The 21126-nt window shown below is 41.3% G+C and overlaps 1 protein-coding gene across 1 annotated transcript in view; it reads right to left on the reverse strand.

The window, feature by feature from the left end:
• The window catches only part of DNAJC6 (DnaJ heat shock protein family (Hsp40) member C6), a 45920-nt gene extending 38065 nt beyond the window's left edge, over positions 1–7855 (reverse strand). The window contains exon 1 of the mRNA XM_054981196.1: positions 7624–7855. Coding sequence (XP_054837171.1) covers positions 7624–7855 — 232 coding nt within the window. The remainder of the gene's footprint in view (positions 1–7623) is intronic.
• Between the last annotated feature and the right edge of the window lie 13271 nt (positions 7856–21126).

Raw genomic sequence — 21126 nt, forward strand, 5'->3', positions numbered from 1 at the left:
TTGGATGGGTCTGTGGCAGACCTGAACAGATGCTTGGAGAAAGTAATGGGATGTATGCAGACCAGTAAGTGAGCTCAGTCCAGACAAGACTTAGGTGCTATTCGCAATGACATCATAGATCATGGACTGAGGAGTCAGCCTGTCCTTGAGGGGGGTTACATTCCCCTCAAAGGATCTGTTTCATAACTTGGGGGTGCTGCTGGACCCTAGCCTACATCTAGAGGTTCAGGTCTCCTATGTGTAACATAGAACTTTTTAATGACTTTGGCTGACACACCATTTACAGCCCTTCCTTAAAAAGCATGATTTGGCCACAGTGATCCATGGTCTAATCGCATTTAGGTTAGATTACTGTAAGGTGCTTTACATGGGGCTGCCTCTGAAAACTGTTCATAAATTTCAGCTGGTCCAGCATAAGGCAGCCAAGCTATTGTCAGGGGTTGGATACAGGTATCGTATTTGGAAGAACACACTTGTACATTGCTGGAAGCCAGGGCAACTGGTGGTACAGGAGCACCAAGGGATAATTCTTTGTGCTGACATTGGCAAGGGCATAACTCAGCTCTGAAGTATTATTTTAGGTAATCCAGCAGAAAATGATAAAGCACAGCATCAGGCATTTAACAGTATCTTAATTTTTACATAGGATGGGACATTCTTCTATGTGCCAATATAACTCTGCAGTGAATTTTCTAAACAAAAAGTCCTAGATTTACTTTTAAAAGCATGAGTTAATATTAAGCCAAGGTTTCTTATACAGGAACATTATATTTTGAGGTTCGGACTAGTGGTTGGATCCAATAGAACCACAATAGAGCAAGTCTACAAAAAGGATTCTTTCCAGCTCTCCCCTTCACAACCAAAAAGCTACTTTTGAAGTATGGCAAACCCTCAGGAATGGCATAGGATGCTACATGGAGGCCTGCTGTCAGAGAACAAAGTAAACAGAAATCTTCTAACACCCCAACACATACGTACGTATTATTGCTTGCATAAGTTGCAGAAGAACTTGTGCAAGAGATGGGGGAGTGATTTTCTGCCAATTTCCTTTGTGGCTGCAGTCCCCACCCCACACCAGTACTGGATACCATGTCACTCACAATGGTATTTTGACTATCAGGAGTATTTTTGAGGGTCACAGTGTTTTATAATTTACTTGGAAATTTCTTATCAAACTGAGAATGTTTAGCTTGTAGTGCACCCTGTACCTAAGCCTCTTCTACATCGGGGACTTAACTCCTCACTTTCCATGATGTCAAGCCAAAAGGCATGGAATCAGCTTGTATGCGGCCATTCACACCTTTCATTTTTGGTCAGCATGGCACCATTTTTTTTTAGTTCACACAGTGCCAAAATGAATCAGGATCATGAGTACTTAATTAACATCACTAATGACATCATTTGTGATGTTACACCACCAGCTCTTTCTTCCTTTTTTTTTGTGTGTATACACTGAATCGATGCATTGTTGGAGCACTGGATCTATTTCGTGGATTTCAGCCTTTCTACCCATCCCTTTGTTGATCCTGATTTGCTAATTTGCCTGCTCCTCTTTTTCTTTTTAAGAAACTCCACATGTGATTGGCTGTGAGAATCGCCTATTGGCCAGTCAAACAGCAGAGACAATAGAGGGGAGAATTCAAGTATGAGCTTGAATCACTCATGCAAATAATATTTTTTTTAAAAAAAAATTTAAAATAATATTTTTTTAAAGAATTTTATTTTGAAGTGATCATCTCATCAGAGCAGCAATGCATCACTGGCAAAGCCCCATTCCTGCTTCCTTCTCTGTTGCCCCCAAGCATCTGTTTCTCCACCCTGGGATAAAAAGAGAATCTAAAAGTCAATATTAAAATCTTTATTTCTGACACCCAAATATTTAGCCCCCTATACAATATTCTCACCTATGCAAAATCAGAAAGGATAAAAAGGGAACTTCCTGATGTGTGCTTTCAAAACAACAATTCATCGATCCTGCGCTGGACTTAAAAAAAAAATTAAGAGGAAAGGGGAGGGGGGAAAGATGGAAAGGAGAGTAGGGGGTAGAAAGGAGGAGAGAGGGAGTGGCTAGATTGATGAGAGTAGCCAATACTCTCATTTCTCCAGTTTGGTGCAGTGGTGCATCTGTCCAGTTTGGTGTAATGGTTAAAAGTGGTAGGACTCTAATCTGGAGAACCAGGTTTGATTCCCCACTCCTCCACTTGAAGCCAGCTGGGTGACCTTGGCTCAGTCCAAGCTCTTCCAGAGCTCTCTCAGCCCCACCCACAGGGTGATTGTTGTGGGGATAATAATAGCATACTTTGTAAACCGCTCTGAGTGGGTGTTAAGTTGTCCTGAAGGGTGGTATATAAATCAAATGTTGTTGCTGTTGTTGTTACAATACAGTGGGCTGGCAAGGGGGAAGAGGGTGGAACACCAAAAAAATAGAATAAAGAGTATGCACAGGGAAACAGTCAACCACAAAGTAGATTTTTTAAAAAAGTCATGGTATAAGCGCTCCCAGGAAAGCTGTAAAAAAGCCACATAGTGGCCAGAGTGACTACTCATGGCAGCAAATCGGGTGTAAGGTAGTCACAAAAAAACCCCTACAGTACAGGAACCGAACCAGTGAAATTGGCCCGTGCAGAAGGGGTTCTAGGTCAGTCTACTGAGAATAAACTAAAAAGTGGTATGTTTCATTAAAAGGAATTTAATTTCAAATCTCTAACAATGCTGTTGATAGCCTGTTAAACATAAATTTTACTTTAAGCTGGATATCTTAATCACACACACTCAATTTTGAACAAGGCTACAGTCCTATGCCTGCTTCCATGGTAGCAAGTCCCACTGAAAGCACTGAACAAATGTGCATGGGATCAGGCCACAAAATTTACAATAAAGTGGATGTTATGATCAATACCACTTCTGAACTTTTATTCTTCTAGCCAAATGGACCTCATTTACCAATTACATAAAACTAGTTTACCACAAATTAAAAACATCTGTTTATATGCATTGGTGCCATTTTATTGACAGGAGTGGAAAAATTCAATGTTATACCTATTTACTTCCTTTACTGCCTGCCTTTTTCACTGAGTCTCAAGACAACCTAGACACTGAGAGTAACAACAAAAGAACTGTAGGGAAAAAAGCACTGTGTATTCTCAGACAGACTGCTAAGTGGGTGTGCGTGTGTTATGTGCCGTCAAGTTGCCTCCAACTACAGCTGAATTATTTGTTTCTTCTGCATTCTTCAATGAAGCCTCCAGAAATCTGTTACCTGCAGCAAGAAACTGTTGTCTAGAAATATATGTTTGTCTTTATTATAAGATCTGGAAAGATGAAATTAAACCATATTAAATGAGGTGACTGGTATATGATTTAAGTTTGTGGAATGACTCATGATAGTTCTAAAATGAAAATAGCGTTCCTGTGTGATCTGCATGCACTAAAGTTTATACAAGCAACAAATGCTCAACTGAAGGGGACAATTTACACGTCCTGCAAATGCCTCTCCACTCGCTCATTTATGAGCAGATGTTTCTGGCATTATAATCACTAACAATTGGGACCAGAAATGTTCATGGGGCTCAGGTTTGATGTATCTTTACAGAATGAAATTCTTTGTAGTCATTTCTGTTACTGAGCAAGGACAGGAAGGAACTGAATAAACAGAGCAATGTGTTAAGTGCTGGACCAATTAACTCACAGCAATAGGCAGCCACCAAAACAGCTACTTAATATTTACTGGGCCTCTATTGTGTAGCAAGCATTGCTCTCTCCTTTATGAAATTCCCATTTTTTTTACTTATCCTGGTACACTCAATTAGATTACTTTGAAGTATACCAATTATGTAATTATATTTTATTTTTCCAATTATCCATATCCATATTTTCCAAAGCCCTTTAATACCTACTGATCATTGGGCAACAGTGAAGCTGCAGAAGGATCTCCTAGTGCTAATATCAACTGGTTCTGCCCCTGCCTGGCATGAAGATGCACAGAGGAACAATAGATGATTCAAGATCCCCGTCTCATTCCCTCGTTGCTTGTGGAAGAGACAAACAGGGGGCAGGGAGGGCTTATATGCCCTTCCCTAGCACAGGTTCTCAGACTGTGCAATCCTATGCAGTGTTACTCCCAGAGTTACTCCTATCCACTGAAATCAATGGGTTTAGATAAGAGTACTGCACAGGATTGCACTGAAAGTCACCACTGTCTGCTTGCCTTTTTCATGAATCATGAAACTACATGTAGTTCTAATAGTCGAATATTGTAATATTTTACAAAATTTATATCCCACTTTTCTATCCTCACAAGGGCCACCAACACAGCTAACAAATTAAAAACATGAATAATAAAATCACATCTTAAAAAACCATTAAAACCAGCTGAAGGATATCCTAGTGTCCCAATGCACAGATTATGCACACAGAGACATTAAGCTACATATATTCAGTGGTACGCAATGATTCTATACATTCATCTGCTAAAGAAATTGCGATTGGGTAGCTTGAAGAGCTCAGAAGTTAGTGCAAGTTTGAAAAACCCTACCCTGTTCCCTTTCAAAAGGTTGAGGCACTTAAGAAGACTGATGGAGGAAATCAGAGAACTGAATTAAAGAACTACCAGTACATGCAACGAGACACCCACAGGCCACAATAACGGTTATGGTTATGTTTAGCTTTTGGCTAAATAGAAAAGAGTCTAACCAACTTTACTGTAGCATAAACTTTCGAGAACCACAGTTCTCTTCGTCAGATGCATATGATGAAGAGAACTGTGGTTCTCTTAAGCTTATGCTACAGTAAAGTTGGTTAGTCTTAAAGGTGCTACTGGACTCTTTTCTATTTTGCCACTACAGACTAACATGGCTAACTCCTCTGGATCTATAGCTTTTGGTTATCACTGATAAAGGTTTTGCGTCAATCATTCAGTAATCCAGAGGTGTATATGGGAATGGTCTTCCTTTTATGAAGGGAATGTGCAATTGCCTGAGCTTCTCCACTTTCATGTGCTGCCATTTGCCAGCATAACATTGTTATGATCTGTTTCTCAGATTTTTGAAAGCTAACTACTAATCTTCCATTTTCTTTATTTGATTCACAAGCAACTTTCTAAATAGATATTAATTTAGGAATAAATATCAGCAAACAGGCCCATAAATATGAAAACAAGTCTACAAGAACAATTCCATGAGTTATTGCTTCATTAACTATAATCTCAGTTGCAAATTGATGAGCATTTGCACATTAAGCTCATTAACCTTTTTTTAATTTATGTATAAAATGGGCAGAAACATGTATAACATGAATAACTAAACATTTTTTAAAATTAAAATTTTCATTTTGCAAAGGCCAAATTAAGTCCTTTGGTTCTCTCTCTTATTAAAGAGCAGGTTAACCAAAAGACTAACCATATTATGTGCTACGCTGGGAGATGATACACAAATTTCTGACTTTCTTTAGGCTATTATATTATTTCTCTTCTAAGACATGTACAGTGGATGGACACCCCCCCCCCCAAATCATGCCTAGAAGCAAATTAAAAGCTTTATCCCAGGCAAACCAAGACACCTTCGAATCCTGCTCTGATCAGTAACAATTAGAAAAACACTAGCCTTTTTGAAGCCTTTCTTCTTCCCTTTCTTCAAAAGAAGGGAAAATCAAAAAGGACATCTATGAAACTTTGAACTTACAGTAACATACAATAAATCAATGCTATCATAAATATATGTGCCTGTAAGGGGTGCAGGACTCCTATCTGGTTCTGCTGCAACAAGCCTAGCACCCCACTGGAATTTCTGAGGAAGTCAGGGACTCCTTCCTGCCAGGAGGCTTCTGAAAGCATTCTTTACATTAATGAAGCTGCTTCTTCTGAAGAGCCTCATTTGCTCTGCAAGACCCAGCTAGAAGCAGCTTAGGTCACTAACTACACACACAAGCACAGACAAAAAGTAACATGAGATCTAAGTAACAAGTCCAAGATTCTTTAATGTTTCTCACTGACAGATGCAGATTGAAAAGCAGTAGCATTTTTTCACCCCAAGCTAGAAGCTTGATATCACACAATTAATTCAATATTATTGTACTACAAACAGGATTCCCAAATGCACATTCTAGAATTTAGATTATTTTAACACTGTGCAAAGATATCCAACTCACCTCCCCACACAGCCACTTAATAAGCAAGTTATCATGAGAAATTATTTGTTTTGCCTCAAGGAAGTGTTTTCACCACACCCACACACACACACACACACACACACACACACAAAACACGGTTGAGTAGTTGGTAAGATTATCAGACTCTTCATCTGACAGTTGTGCCTTGGTATTCAACTTCGCTCACTAGGAGATTGTTTTAAAAATGCAGTGGCAGCACATCACTATATGAAGAATGCTTATACATCAAAAATGAAGCTCTCAAGAGGAAAAAGGAAGCCAACATCAGAAGTACAGTCATTGATAAAACTGTTCAGAGACACTGCGAGCATCATTTTTTTTAAAGAGCACGTCCATATACCACTTCCAGGAAACAACAAATAATCCACCAGTAACTACTTTCTACAAACCATGCCAATCTGAACCCAGACCTCTGAAGAACTGAATAGCTTCTCATTACCAATCCTATGAGCCATCTGGCTCTTCAATCTAGTGATTTAGCAAAAAGTAAAATGCACGCAGCATGTCAGTTAATTCCACTGGCTATGTTTATCAGGACTCCTAGAATGAAGCGGGGGGGGGGGGGAGGTAGAAAAATCCCTAATACACACACACTCCCTTCTGTGAAGAAATGGACTTGAAAGAGTGCTTACATGGTGCTTACAATGGCACTGTTAGTCACTTGGGGGAAATTCAGTAGGATTTTCTAATATCTTCTTTTTATGCACCTTCATATTTCAACTCCACAGATCCATCTAGGCAGGGAAGCAGGCAGGATACACGTGCTTTTACAGAACGCAAAGTAACTCTAGGGCCAGACTAATCAGGAAAGCACCTTGTAGAAATTAGTAAATTATTTATTAGCAGCTTTTGATTACAAGGCAACATCAATATTGTCAAAATATCCTGTTATTCTACACAATTTTTACCACCACATTGTTCCCGGCACTGAGACAACCCTTTCCAAGAGACACTCACTCATAGACCTGCTGACCAAGAACCAGATCTCTTTTGGGAAACACTTCAATTACCCTTCTCAGACTTTCCTCAAAATTAACACTAGCTTATCTGTGTATCATGAAGATCATCAGCAAGAGGGATAAGGAGCCTCCCTCTGCACAACCTGAGAACAATGCCCTGGCCTCGGCAGCTCCGCTGTGCCTCTCCTCACCCCTTTCCCTATCAATTAACAGCAAAGTGTGACGGCTGGGGTACGTTTCCTCAGTAAGTGGCCTCAAGAGCTTGTTAAAATTGCAGCACTTGGGCCGTCTAAGGTTTCTGCTCCTTCGGAATTACAGGATCGCCTGGATGATGTCCAGCTCCACCCCGCCCCCAGTACATGCCTGGGCCTGGCGGATCTTGCTGGGGGAGGAAGGTGGGGCTGTTACAAGATCCCCCATCACTCTCTCGCTCGCTCACACACACACACACACACACGCCCCGCGCCTCCGCACAGAGCAACGAAGTTCGACCCGCTACCTGAGCTGTCCATGGTGCTGCAGTCGAGCGGCTGATGCTGCTGTCGCACTGGGCTCCTCGCTGCCGCTGCCGCCGCCACTACCGCGGGGATCACCCCTTGTTTGCTGATGCTGCCGCCGCCTCCGCCGGTTCGCTCCCGGCTGCCGCAGAAGTCACCGTTGCTGTCCACCAGCTGCAAAGATTCATAGCCATCATTGTTGGTCTTTTTCCGGTAGCTCCCGAGGAGGCTCATGGGCGAGTCAGGGAGGGAGAGAGTCTGCACTTGACATAAGAGGGACGCGGGGAGGAAGAGGAGGACGAAGGGGAGCTCACAAGTGCATAACCTTCCCCCTGAGGCGGAGGCGGCGGCCACGCACCCAGAGAGGGGCCACAGCCCCAGCAGGGCCTTGCTTGCTGGCTGGGTGTGTGCCGCGGCCCCCCCCCGCCCCTCTCCTCCCGTCCCGCCTCTCCGCCTGGCAGCGATTGGAGCAGCCTTGGCAAGGCACGCCCCGATGGCGGCTACAGACAAGAGCGGGGTCCTTTCGGCTGGGAGCCCATTGCTTTCTGGAGACGGTGCCCGGAAGCAATCCAGGAGGCGGCTTGGCTGTGCCTGCCTGGCAGCTGGGCTTTCCGATCCAGCAAAGAAAGGAGCAGTGGAGGGGAACAATGGAACATCGCCAGGCGAGAAAGTGGCAATGCAATCAGAGGGTTGTTTTTTCCTTCCAACGTAACTAATCCAATTGAAAATATGTCTTGAAAGGACTTGGTTTGTTAAACTTCAAATTCCAGAGTCCAACCGTGGACGTGTGGCACTTATAGCAAGAGTGAACAGAACACGCACCAACATCACCGTGTTTTCAATAGACTGGAAACTAAATATTGTGGCAGCAAACATCATACTAACAGGAAAGCTGAACTTTTTTCGAACTCCCACCACACATACAGGTTTCCATCCCCCACTCCCTAACCTATCTTGCCTCTGAATCCTCTTTTCACATCTATTCTCTTCCCGTTTTAGTCCATTTCTACACTCGTTAAGGAAAGGGCAAAAAAAAATTACACAAAGAGAACAGAAGGAAAAATGCCACAATTCTGATACGTAATGAGGAAATAAAACGAAACAAAGAGCAAAGTTGATGGAAATGCATCTCAACCACATTCACAGAATAAGATTGTAGAGCAATGGCAGTACGGAAGAGCTGCGTGCCAAAATCTGAGCCCAGGTGTGATTACACAGAAGCTAGTCCCATGGGATTCCACTGGGCTGGTTTCCACGTAAACTCGAGCTTTATCCAGGCTAGGAGGAAATGGGATGTAGGACTCACATAAAGCCTATTTCTAATGGAATTGCAGCTCAGATTCCCAGTTACTCCTGGGGGTCCAGATATTAGTGGTAACCAGGAGCACTTCTTACCAGTTTAGGCTGTCTCCTTTTCTAGATGTGGGCTGCAATCATAAGAACATTTTTCTAGAAGTAAACCACATTGAATAAAATGAGACTTGTGTTTAGACCTGTTTAAGGGCCAACTTAGACATAATTTAAACTGATTTTAAAATGTGGCAAGGCCAAACATGGTGGGCTGAGATGTTCTTGTTTCCTCCATGTGTTTTTCAAGTGCTGAAACAGCCATGAGGGATGTGGTCTTTTGGCATTTGAATAAGGCTAGGGAGGGGGCAGGAGTGCCTCAGTCTGCCACACTGCTGGCCCAATCAGAACCAGGTGCTCACAGCATTTTTAAATCTCTGTAAAATGATGGCAGCATACACAAGTCACACCTGTGGTTGTCACATCTAGTTTAGCTCTCTGATTGCTCCAAGAAGTGACCACTGCTGGTAACATCAGGTTAGCTTCCTGTAATGTGTTCTAAAGATTGTTTGTAAGTTACCAATAAGTTAGAATATAGCTGGAGCAGTGTTTTAACTGATATGAACCATTCTGAATTTATAACTTTACTAGATCCCAGCTGGTAACTATGCTCAGTTAAAAGTGCTGGTTTTGACCTTCAGAACCATAAACAGTCTGTAAACAAGATACGTCAAGGACTGTTTTCTTCCATAAAAACTATTTAATCAAGTCATAGTGGGACCTGTTTCCCCATCATATTTTTAAATTTTATTTTTATTGACTTCAATTATACCCCACGTTTCTCCCAAATGGGAACCCAAAATGCCTTACAACATTCTCCCCTTCTCCATATTTAACCTCACAACAACTTTGTGGGGAAAATGAGGCTGAGTGTGACTGGCCCAAGAGTCTCCCAACAAATTTCCATGGCAGAGTGGTAATTCAAACTTGGGTCTCCTGGAGCCTAGACCAACACTCAACCACTACACCATCCTGGCTGTCTATCTGAGCAGCAGTGGGTCATTACACTAGATAGGATCTTCTGAATTGATTATGGCAGTCCCTTCCAAAAGATATTTGTTTGGTACCATCGTTGTTTGTTTCAGGGGATACTTGAAACAAGCAATCACTAATTTTTATGTTTTGTAATGATGCTGGCTGTCATTGTGCTATGGTCACCGCCAGCACCAGGGTTTCTGGCACCCGTGGCCATCCCCATGTGCGCGCGCACGCAGTGCATGTGCACAGCCCCAGACTACGTGATGACATCACCACATGATGACATCATCATGCAGCAAAGCCGGGCCCATTGGCCGGCGGGTGGCTGGGGTGGTGCGTGGAGGCTGCATGCACTCTGCATACCGCCCCAGCTGCCTGCCATGCCTGGCCCGTGGCTGCTGCACCTAGCCGGGGGCGTGTGGTGGTGGCGGTGGTAGCGTGGGGCTGGCCAGCTGCAGCAGCTGCAGGCCAGGCATGCCAGCTCTGTGGTGTGTGCCTCCACCCCAAGCATACCCTCTGGCGCCCCCTCCAGTGTCCCAGCACCCATAGCGCCCACCTCACCACCTCAATGGTGGCGCCAGCCCTGGCTATAGTCTTCCCTTTTTTCCTGCTTTCAAGGTTTTATATTGTCGCTTGCCACGCTGTAAATTTTTACAGCATGAAAGGTGGAATATATATAATATATATACATAACTGCAGTGAAAGTGTGGCAATATGGAGGGATCTATTGACATGTCTCAGTAGGAGCAAAGCAGCAAAACATAACATGGTAACCATAGCACTGGCAGGGACATAACTTTTACATGGAAATTTGGGCAAATCCAGAAAATCAGTAGAATTTAATTTATTTATATATATATATGCCCACATTTCTTCTGACCGGCTTGGGATTCAAAATATACAATAAAACTGCATAAAAGTAAAAGTTAAAACAAGTAAGCATTAAAATTATTGGGGATAAATTGCAGTAGGATTCTTCAGTCATATACTTTTTCAAAGGCTAAATTCAAACACAAAGATGTTAATCTTTATACAGCCCATACTATTTTTATATTTCAACATGATTTTGAATAAATACTAAATTTTGATTAAACCTTTCGTTAGTGTCAAAAAACTGGCATTTAATTCATCTCCCATTCACAATGTAAGAGAACCAAAACAAGGAATTTTTTATTTGGAAAGAGATGCAGGGCCTCCAGCTTGCCAGAACTCATGTCCTGGCATCAAGAAGCTCTCTCTCTCTCTCTCTCTCTCTCTCTCTCTCTCTCTCTCTCTCTCTCTCTCTCTCTCTCTCCTCTCCTCCACACATCCCAGAGCTAGGAGCAAAATATGATAATTCAATTTATTACTTAGGACCGTTTTTATTACTGGACAAAACAGAGTCCTGCCTAATAAAGGATATTAATTTCAGCTGTGAAGCCCTAGAGATATCTCCCATGTTTTATAAAGTGAAGGAAGGCAAAAAGCAGTTGTAAAACAGCCACTCCATTCATTCATTCAGAAACTAGAGTTGCTCCATTATTAGCCATTCATGTACCCTGGGAAAAAAACACCATCTGGAACATAACGTTGGTGGAAGGCTCCAGAATGCTTATATGGCTTTTCTACAGCACCATTCCTCACTTACTTTATGTCATTAATGTTGCCAACTGCCTGGAAAAAAACTTTCTGTTCCTTTAATAGAGGCTTAACAGGATGCTGTTTTCCAGATTATATTGAGTTCCATGCCATGAAAACCTTACGCTGCCCAGTTTCGCACGTTAAAGCAGAAGTCTCCAATATGGTGCCCGCTGACACCTTTCCTGGTGCCTGCCAAGTGCCCAACAGGGCTTCTGATTGGCTGAGCAGATTTTTAAAAGCATTGTTTTTCAACCACAACCATTATAGCACAAAGATCTTCCCTGTATGCTGAAGGTAATTTGTGTGTATGCAAGAAAATATTTTTAAACAATATGTTCATTTTAAAAGGCATCTTTTTAAGCAAAGCTTTTGCCTGAAACACTGAAGAGTTACTATTAGAGTTATGCATAACCTCACTCGCCGACATGTGTGGTTGGTTCTGCCTCACCCAGCAGCCATTTTGTGGTTGCGCCCACAATCCTGTGTCAGAATTCTAAAGGTGCCTGCAGGCTCAAAAAGGTTAGCTGCTCCTGTATTAAAGAGACAATGTTTTTTCTCCAGCCCTGTTGGTAACTTAAAGCATCATAATTTTTTTCAGAATTATCTTCTAATAAGGTCATTTGCCTATCTGTTTGTCTACCTTGCATTGCTCATCATTGTTTCACTGTATAGAACTGTTCTTCCCTCAGTCAGGATTCTTGCAAGCCCTTTCCCATGAACAGTAGATAGCCATCACTCTATTGTTCCTTTTGTTCAAGAGAATGTGTTTGATTTCACACAATCTATATTTAATAAGAGTAGGAAAGGAAATCAGTATGCTCTCCAGCAAACCTTTGATGGAATGATTTTTGTTACTTGTTTGCCTTTTCCTAAAAGTGTCTGCAGTGTTTTAATGACATACCTTCCAGAAAAATGGGGGATAGAGACCTTTCAGAGAACGTTTGTAACAGAGTTACTTTACAAAGGATTGCCAGTGACAAATTATACTCCACTTTCAAAGAGAGGCCTATATATAATTAATGAAAACAATATGTAAAACTTGAAAATGATATTGGTTAAAACCCAAGTTATTTCAGTTAATATTACATTATTTGGGTACTTTTCATGTTGGTTTCTCACTATATTTTTCTGTGACTATCTGTGCAATCCTAAGAGTACTTTACAAATAGTGAGCCTCATTGAATAAACTGGAGAAGGCTCCGTCAGTTCACCTCCACTTCTAGGAGGCAGAGAGGAAAAGAGCAAACCCTCTGAGAAGCATCTTTGCTGACTCTGTAGAGAGGGGAAATTGACAAAGGCTTCCAAATCTGTCTTTTAAAACTTGGTTTCCCAGCTAATATTGTGACTCCCTTCATGTGAGTGTCCTTGTGTTAATTCATCTCTTGTAGTTTAGCCTTTCGAGGGTAGAGCTATACAGAGTGCATTACAGTTGTCAAGTCTCAATGTTACCATGGTATGGACCCAGGTGGCTATATCAGCTATGTCAAGGTAGGGGACCATCTTCCAGGCTAGACTGAGGTTATTGAAAGCATTTTTTGCAGCTGCATTAATTTGATTTTCTAGCAATAGCACTGGATTCCTAGTATCTTAACCGAGTCTGCAAGAGTCAGACAAACTCCATCAAAAGTGGAGAATACAATGTTCTTCAAGATCTCTGCCTTCCCAACCAGTATCATTTAAGTCTTTTCTGGGTTTGCCAAGAAAGGGCAGATTGGAGACAGGGCGATAACTGGCCATGTCAGTTTTATCTTGGATTTTTAAAATTAGTGGCAGATAAGTGCTTCTTTGAGTGGCCAAGGGAAGGTGCCCTGAATTAGTAAGTGAGTTTGCATAATATTAGTGTAGTAATAGGGGAAGTAGTGGCTCTTGCATTATTCTTTGGATGCTAGAAAGGTTAGATAAGCAGTGAGAATCTTTGCCTGATACTGGCCACCTTTGATAAATCATACCCATCTCTTCCAGCTTTTATGTACAATGCAATAGCATATTCACCATACATTCTGCACTTGATAAAGAAAGTTCAAAAATCTACCCAAAACCACAACTAAAACAACATTCATGGTGTATTGATGTAAGCATTGTCCAGCTGGTGGTGTTTCCATTCCAGCTGTTCCTGGTAACAAGGTACATAATTGGCAGAGCTCTTCCTCTCCTCTAGTGTGCTCCACTTGGTACAGGCGATGTCTATGCCCCAGCTGTACACTTCAGGCTAAAAGCCGTGAGCTAAAAGCCCTTAGTGCTTTCACCCTTCAGCTCACGCCTCCTGCACAGTCTCTTTTAAATAAGGCATGTACCTGTGAAAGAAACATGAAGCGATCTCTCTCTGTGAGGGTCACATACAGCTACCCAGTAGACCCAGATCAAAGGAAGAGCATCAATGTGCCATCTTTCAAGGAGTTCTCAAAAGCAAGAGGTAATATCTGCAAGACCAGGTTCGACTCCCCACTCTGTGATAAGGCTGTCTGAGTAATCTTGGGCCAGTCACACGCCTAACCTATCTCAGAGTTGTTGTGAGGATAAAGTGGTAGAGATGAGAATGATGCAAGCCATTTTAGGTCCCCTTTAGGGAGAAAGACAGGGTATAAAAGAAGTAAAGAAAAGATTACAGCCTTAAATCTCATTTAATTTGGTGCAACCTTCTTCCTAGTAAACATGTTTACGATCACACTACCAGGATTCCTTTCTTGCAAGGCAACGTAAAAAATAATTTTTATTTATTAGCCTGTCTCTATTATCATTGTAAGTTATACCCAGCCAGCTGGGTGACCTTGGGCTAGTCGCAGCTCTCTGGAGCTCTCTCAGCCCCACCCACCTCACAGGGTGTTTGTTGTGGGGATAATAATAACATACTTTGTAAACCGCTCTGAGTGGGCATTAAGTTGTCCTGAAGGGCAGTATATAAATTGAATGTTATTGTTGTTGTTGTTGTTGTTGTTGTTGTTGTTGTTGTTGTTGTTATTATTATTATGTACCAAGTCAGGCAAAAATAAAATTTATGGAATGAGGTGGTGGTCAGGAAGTGCCAAATTTTTATCCCTTGAAAATGATTGATCTAAGGCAGGGGTCCCCTGTGTGGTGCCTATGAGTGTCATGGTGCGCACTGACATCTGTTCTGAAGTCCATATATTTTTAGAAAGTGCATGGGGCTGGCAGGGCTTCTGACTGGCCACTGGAGATCTGACAGATACTGCTAGATTAGTGTTTGTTAGCTAGCTCAATATGTATACCTGCATGTATGCAAGGAAATATTTTTAAACAATATGTTCATTTTAAAATGCATCCTGTTAAATAGAGCTTGTGTTTGAAATGCTGAAGAACTACAATCAGTTATGCATAACATCACTTCTTGACATTTTGTGGTTGACACCACATCTTGCATCAGATCTTCTGTGGGCAACCACCCTGTATCAGATTTCCAAAGGTGCCTGCTGGCTCAAAAATGTTGGGAACCCCTGTTCTATGCCCTTTGTATAAAAACTTTGAGATCATGAGACCCTAATAAAATGGAGGATTTTTTTGGTAGTGCTCCAAGATTACAAGACTCTAGCAGCACCAATAGATGTTGTGTGGCTGATTCCAGTGGTCAAAATGGCACCATCCACTTCCCTTCTCTTTCTCAGGTAAGGCAGAGCAATAATTTAAAGGGTGGCTTATGCCAGAGGATGTGAGCTTCTGAAGACCACTACAAGGGCTCTTGGCCCATGGCACACAATGAGAGGAAGAAGGTCTCCCATTACAAGAGAGGGAGACCTCTACCAGCTATATACCTGCAGACCAGGAACAGATGGCACAGAAACAACACTTGTTGGACAACACTAACAACTGTAGTCCTGGACTTTTGTATGGCTCTCTGTGGTCACTAGCATGTTGAATGTGAGGTATTTGTGGTGTATCTTTATGGTTGTGGGGGCAATCTGTGGAGCAGGATGTATGGTGAATAATAAATAATAAAAATAACTACAACATTCAATTTATATACGCCCTACAGGACAACTTAACACCCAATCAGAGCAGTTTACAAAGTGTGTTATTATTATCCTCATAACAATCACCCTGTGAGGTGTGAGGTGCTGAGAGAACTCTGAAGGAGCTGTAACTGACCCAAGGTCACCCAGCTGACTTTAAGCAGAGGAGTGGGGAATCAAACCCGGCTCTCCAGATTAGAGTTCTGCCACTCTTAACCACTTCACCAAACTGGCACTATTCCAGTGGATGTGGGAGCTGGTAAATATGGGGATATGCTTTATCAAAGATGGCCAGTATCAGGCAAGAATGCTCTCTACCTATCTAATTTCTGTAGCATCCTGAGAGTTAATGATACAGGGCCTCCTATTTCCTCTATCTTTTCATTAATGCTATGCAATACCAGATCAGTGAGGCAAAAATTGCACACCTCGCTGGAATGTTACAGGGAGATGGAATTGAACTGACTTGCATAACAGAGACATGGCTGTCCCAACTAATTCCTTCTGGTTATTTGGTCCTTCACCAACCCCACACAGTTGGCCAGAGAGTAAGGAGTTACTATTATCCACCATCTATTGAAAACTCCTAGTACAAACTATAGCTGGCATTGACAGTATGCCCCTTACAATGGGAACCAAGGATAGTTTAGGTATTCTGCTTCTTCACTGGCCACCGAGTTGTCCTGTAAGCAACCTTCCTGAGCTGGGTGCTCACAGTTGCTCTTAGACATAGTGCTAGAGACACTTAGACTGATGTCCTCAGTGATTTCAACAGTCATGCTGAATGCTCCTTACCACAGTTGGCCCAGAACTTTATAGTTTCTTTGGATGCTCTGGGCTTCTCTCAGACATGACCAATACACAAAAGAGGCCATACCTTGGACTTAATATTTTGTACTGAGACTTTGAGGGGAGGACTTTTTTGTGATTGGAGATTTGTCCTCAACCATGGTCTGACCATTATCTAATGAAGATAAGGGTGAATATAGCCCCAAAAACCCACAAAAAGGGGACTTTAAAATGGTCCACCCAAAGAGGATCATGGATCCTTATGGATTCCAAAAATGGTCTAGAGGATTTTAGGATTCTAAACATATTCTTTGTTGAGGCTGTCATGGGAGTTTGAAACATGAAGCTCCTTGAATCTACTGACCAGATTGCTCCTCATTTACCTTTCCCGCTGCTGGGGCAGCCCCATGGTTTACCACAGAACTAGGTGACCTAAAGAAGGCTGGAAGAACATCTAGAAAGATGCTGGCAGAAAACTCACACTGAATCTGACACATCATACAACAGAGCTCATTGGAAGAACTATGAAGCAGCAACTATGAAGGTGATAGCTGCAAGGATAGGTTATTTTTCTTCAACCAGCAACCATCGCATCAGCTAGCTCACAACCATCCCAATTGTTTAAGGTATCTCAGTATCTCCTGACTTTTACTCTCTCTGGAATAAACAATTAACTGTGACACCTTTTCAAAGTGTTTTGCTGATAAAACAGCAAGAATACTCTCTGATCTGGATGCCAGCTGTAATATTGACAAGGTGAAATAAAGACAATATACCATCTAGTCCATTTATGGACTACTAGGACCCAGGTACAGTGATATATATTGACAGGACCTGAGCACCTGTGAATGTCATCACTTGCATACTTGATCCTTGCCCATCTTGCCTGCTAAAACCACATAAGAACAACATAAATGAGCCCTTGATGTCTATCATAAATCAGTCACTAACTCAGGGCATCTTCCCTCGGCTGCTCAAAGATGTGATGATTCACCCACTACTTTAAAAAAACCACCCCTAAACAAAAATGATGTGACCAATTATTGCTCAGTCTCAAATTTACCCTTCTAGGCAAAAGTGAACAGTAGCAGACCAGTTCCAGGTCTTCTTGGATATCTCTGGTGCTCTGGGCCCTTTCCAGCCTGGCATCATACCAGGCTATGGGATGGAGACATAGCAGATTTAGCTGATGACCTCTGTCTGAATGTAGACAAAGGCTATGCTTCGTTGTTGCTCCTCCTGGATTTCTCTGCATCCTTTGATACAGAAGATCATGCCATCTGGTTGAGGAATTTGGAGGCAGATGTATGTATCAAGGCATGTGCCTTGGACTGGTTTAAATCATTCCTCATAGAATGGGTTGCTGTTGGAGACCAGCTATCTTCAGTGTTGGAATTATCGTGTGGGGTTCCACAGAGCACACCTAATGGAACGGCCATCTGATGAAGTTAGGAGTAGGGGTGTGTACCCGAAAAAGATTCAGATTTCCTGCTTCTGGTTTACCTGAAGCAGGAAAACAATTCGAAATAACCCAAATTCCAAAGTAACAAGGCGCTTTGGGATTCGGGTGTTTAAATCACTTCTGTATGCTCCATAAAGATTTAGAAATCTTTACAGAGCACACCAAAGCACAAAGCAACCCTTTTCTTGTTGCTTGCAAGCAGCACGAAAAGGGGAGGCTTTAAGTTTCAAACACCCCACCTCTTTCTTCATCTGATGGGAGGGGAAGCCTCCTCCGCCTCCCATCGGGTGAAGAAAGCTGCACGGAGTTTGAAAGCCACCCTTTTCTTGCCACTTGCAGGTGGTATTAAAAGGGTGGCTTTCAAACTTCCCTCCTCCCCCTCCCATCAGGGGAAAAAAGCGGTGGAGTTGGAAGTTTGAATGGAAGCAGCACTTTTTTTACTGTTTGCAATGCAAATAGCTAGAAAAAATACTATGGGCACTGCTGCTGCCACTTTGCCCGAAGCTTCCCTAAGCGATACAAATCGCTTCAGAAAGCTTTGCTTTGAGATTCCTGAATCATCTCAACAATGCTGGGACCGATTCAGGAATCCCGCATCTTTCCAAATCAGGCCTGATTTGGGTTAAAAACCCGAATCAGAAACCTGAAGTGAATTATTTATTTGTTTGTTTGTTTGCTAATGTCATTTATATTCTGCCTTTCTCACTGAGACTCAAGGCAGATTACATAGTGTGGGATTAGTACAATCAGTGGCAAGGACAAGGGCAGGCATTTCCATACAGTGTCAACAATGTGATGGTATATAAACAAAGTGATAAACTGACTCCATTTCAAAATATGAGTTGGCTTCCTAGAACTCTTACAATTTCCCTTGTCTTGCCTCTTCTTTGTTTTCTCATTGCGGTTTGTATTATTTGGGGGCAAAAGCTAGTCAGATTGGAGTGCCGCTAAGAATGTGGCCAAAGTGGTACCTCTCATCTTCTGCTCCTAGCCCCACAAGAAAGACAGCATATGTTATTTTTTCTCCTGATATGATGATTTTAATGTTTGTATTGAAAATTAAAGGATTAGTTATGCATGGCTCATTCACTCTTTAACAAAGTTTGTGTTTTACAACTTTAATTCCTTTCTTATTGTTCTGTAACACAATATGATAGTAGGAATGAGGAGGGAAAGGGATTGTGGATTGCCATTGTGACATTTCATAAAGTAATTAAGACTTTCAAAATGTGTTTATTGGGATTTAAAAGGCAAATTCAACAATCAACGTAACTAGCTGAAGAATTTTCTCAGGTATAAATATCATTTTGAGATAAATTTTTATAATCAGAAACCTAAATTCTATAAAATTATAGAAAGTAGATAAACACATGTATGCACATATAGCTGCAAGAAACTACCTTTTTAAAGAACAAAGTTAAAGAAGTATTCATTTCCTAATTAAGAAAGCAAAAATGTTCATCTAATATTCCAACAAAACACTTAAATCCTTGAATGTTTGTTTGTTTATAAGATCTTTTACCAGAAGAAAGAAGATTCACAAATAAAAAATCCATTCCTTAGTTCCTAGATTGTTCTTTATAGAAAGTCAGGAAGGGTATGTTTTTGTTTTTGGTATTTTTTGGATCCATAGCCAAGTCTCCAAGTCGCCCTCAGAATTTGAAGTGGAGTGGGATTAAAGGCTGCAATTGTGGGCACATGTCGTTTGAATTGAATGCAGGTGTTATTTTCTTCCGCAGTAGACACACTTATGATTATTGTGCACAGCTGTGATCCTGCCTAAGCATATTTAAAGTGTTTTTTCACTTTCCATGTTTACTTGGAACTGAAGTCATGCAAATGCACATAACATTGAAGCCCTTACTAGAATCTTTTGAGCCTAGTTAAATACAGAATTCCTGCATACTAAGGCTGGAATCCAGAGCACTAAAAAAAACATTTTCCTCATATTAAGCCTCATTGAATAGACTTAGGAATGGGATTCTGAGTAGAACTGCTTAGGATTGCTCTCTAGAACATACTTCATGACATTAGACGGGGTTGCAATTCAAATGGACTATTTTAATTACTTTTAAAAAATTATCATTGATTTTATGGTTTTGTGACTTTTAATGTCTTTTTAAAATGTTGTTAGCTGCCCTGAGCCCATCTGTGGGAAGGGCAGGGTATAAATCAAATAAATAAATAAATAAAAGTGGGGAAAACAGTTTTTATACTTACATACTTTTTAAACTTTTATACTTAAGATCATCTTGCACATCTTCCTTGCCCTGCCAGAGTATTATTGTGTAACTTTGTCAAACCTCTTGCATTCCTTTAGCCACACTGTCCACACTTTCCAAATTCAACAAAATAAAATGCTCTCCTTATTCTTGGTAAGGCACTATTAATGCAGTCATTCTTGGTGGGACCAAGAAGCAAAGTAAGACATGGTTCATACAATGCTTTTATACAAGACAGAATACTTTATACACTAATCAGGTGGGAAATGGTCACTATTATGGAGCAAGGTACATATCTTCCACCCATCAACATTTTAATCACAGTTCTTAAAGGAATCCCATTGACTTCCGTTGTGCTATTGTAAACTATATTGTGTTTAAGGACTACTGCTGCACAGCTGTTTGACAACAGCATAATATTCTCAAGGACTAATAAGCGAAAGAAATCTCTAATTGTCCCCTTTAGAGAGTGGATGAACACGTTTCTACAGTAAGCCCTCCTACTAGAAGAATTTGTGCTTACCACTCTATACAAACTTTAGTCCTCCATCATTTCAGTGTTGCAATTTCCAGCTCTTTCCACTTTAGGAGCCCAATGAAAAGACAACATCATAAAATAATCTTGTAATTATTTTTATCACCCAGTCATTAATAGTATCTTTCTGTTCATATTATGGGAAGTTAGAACTTTGGAGAGAGAAGTATGATGAAACAAAGAGGTTTAAATTTTTTACTTTTTGTCCTTGTTAATATATTTTTTCTTATTTTTCGCCCCCACACAAAAATAAGAGCAGATTAACAGTGCAATTCTAAACAGATTGACTTCAGTGGAGTTAGAAGGGTGTAACTCTGCTTAGAATAGCACTGTGAGGCTTTAGAAAGCATCTGAAACCCTTTTTTCAGAATTGAAATTCTTGTCTCTTAAATGAAACATTATTTTCCCCTTTAATGGAAACTTAGTACACCTGCTTAGAAAAACAAACACACACACAAAGAAGCAACCTAAAAGGATTGCTAAAAATGCTTTCAGTAGTTCACAGATACTTGCCCAAGCAGAAGTGCTGAAAGAGGCTATCACCTGTAGTAGAGAAACACTGCTTCCTCACAAGCATTCCTATTAGG

The sequence above is a fragment of the Eublepharis macularius genome, chromosome 5, assembly GCF_028583425.1.
Source record: "Eublepharis macularius isolate TG4126 chromosome 5, MPM_Emac_v1.0, whole genome shotgun sequence".
NCBI lineage: Eukaryota > Metazoa > Chordata > Lepidosauria > Squamata > Eublepharidae > Eublepharis > Eublepharis macularius.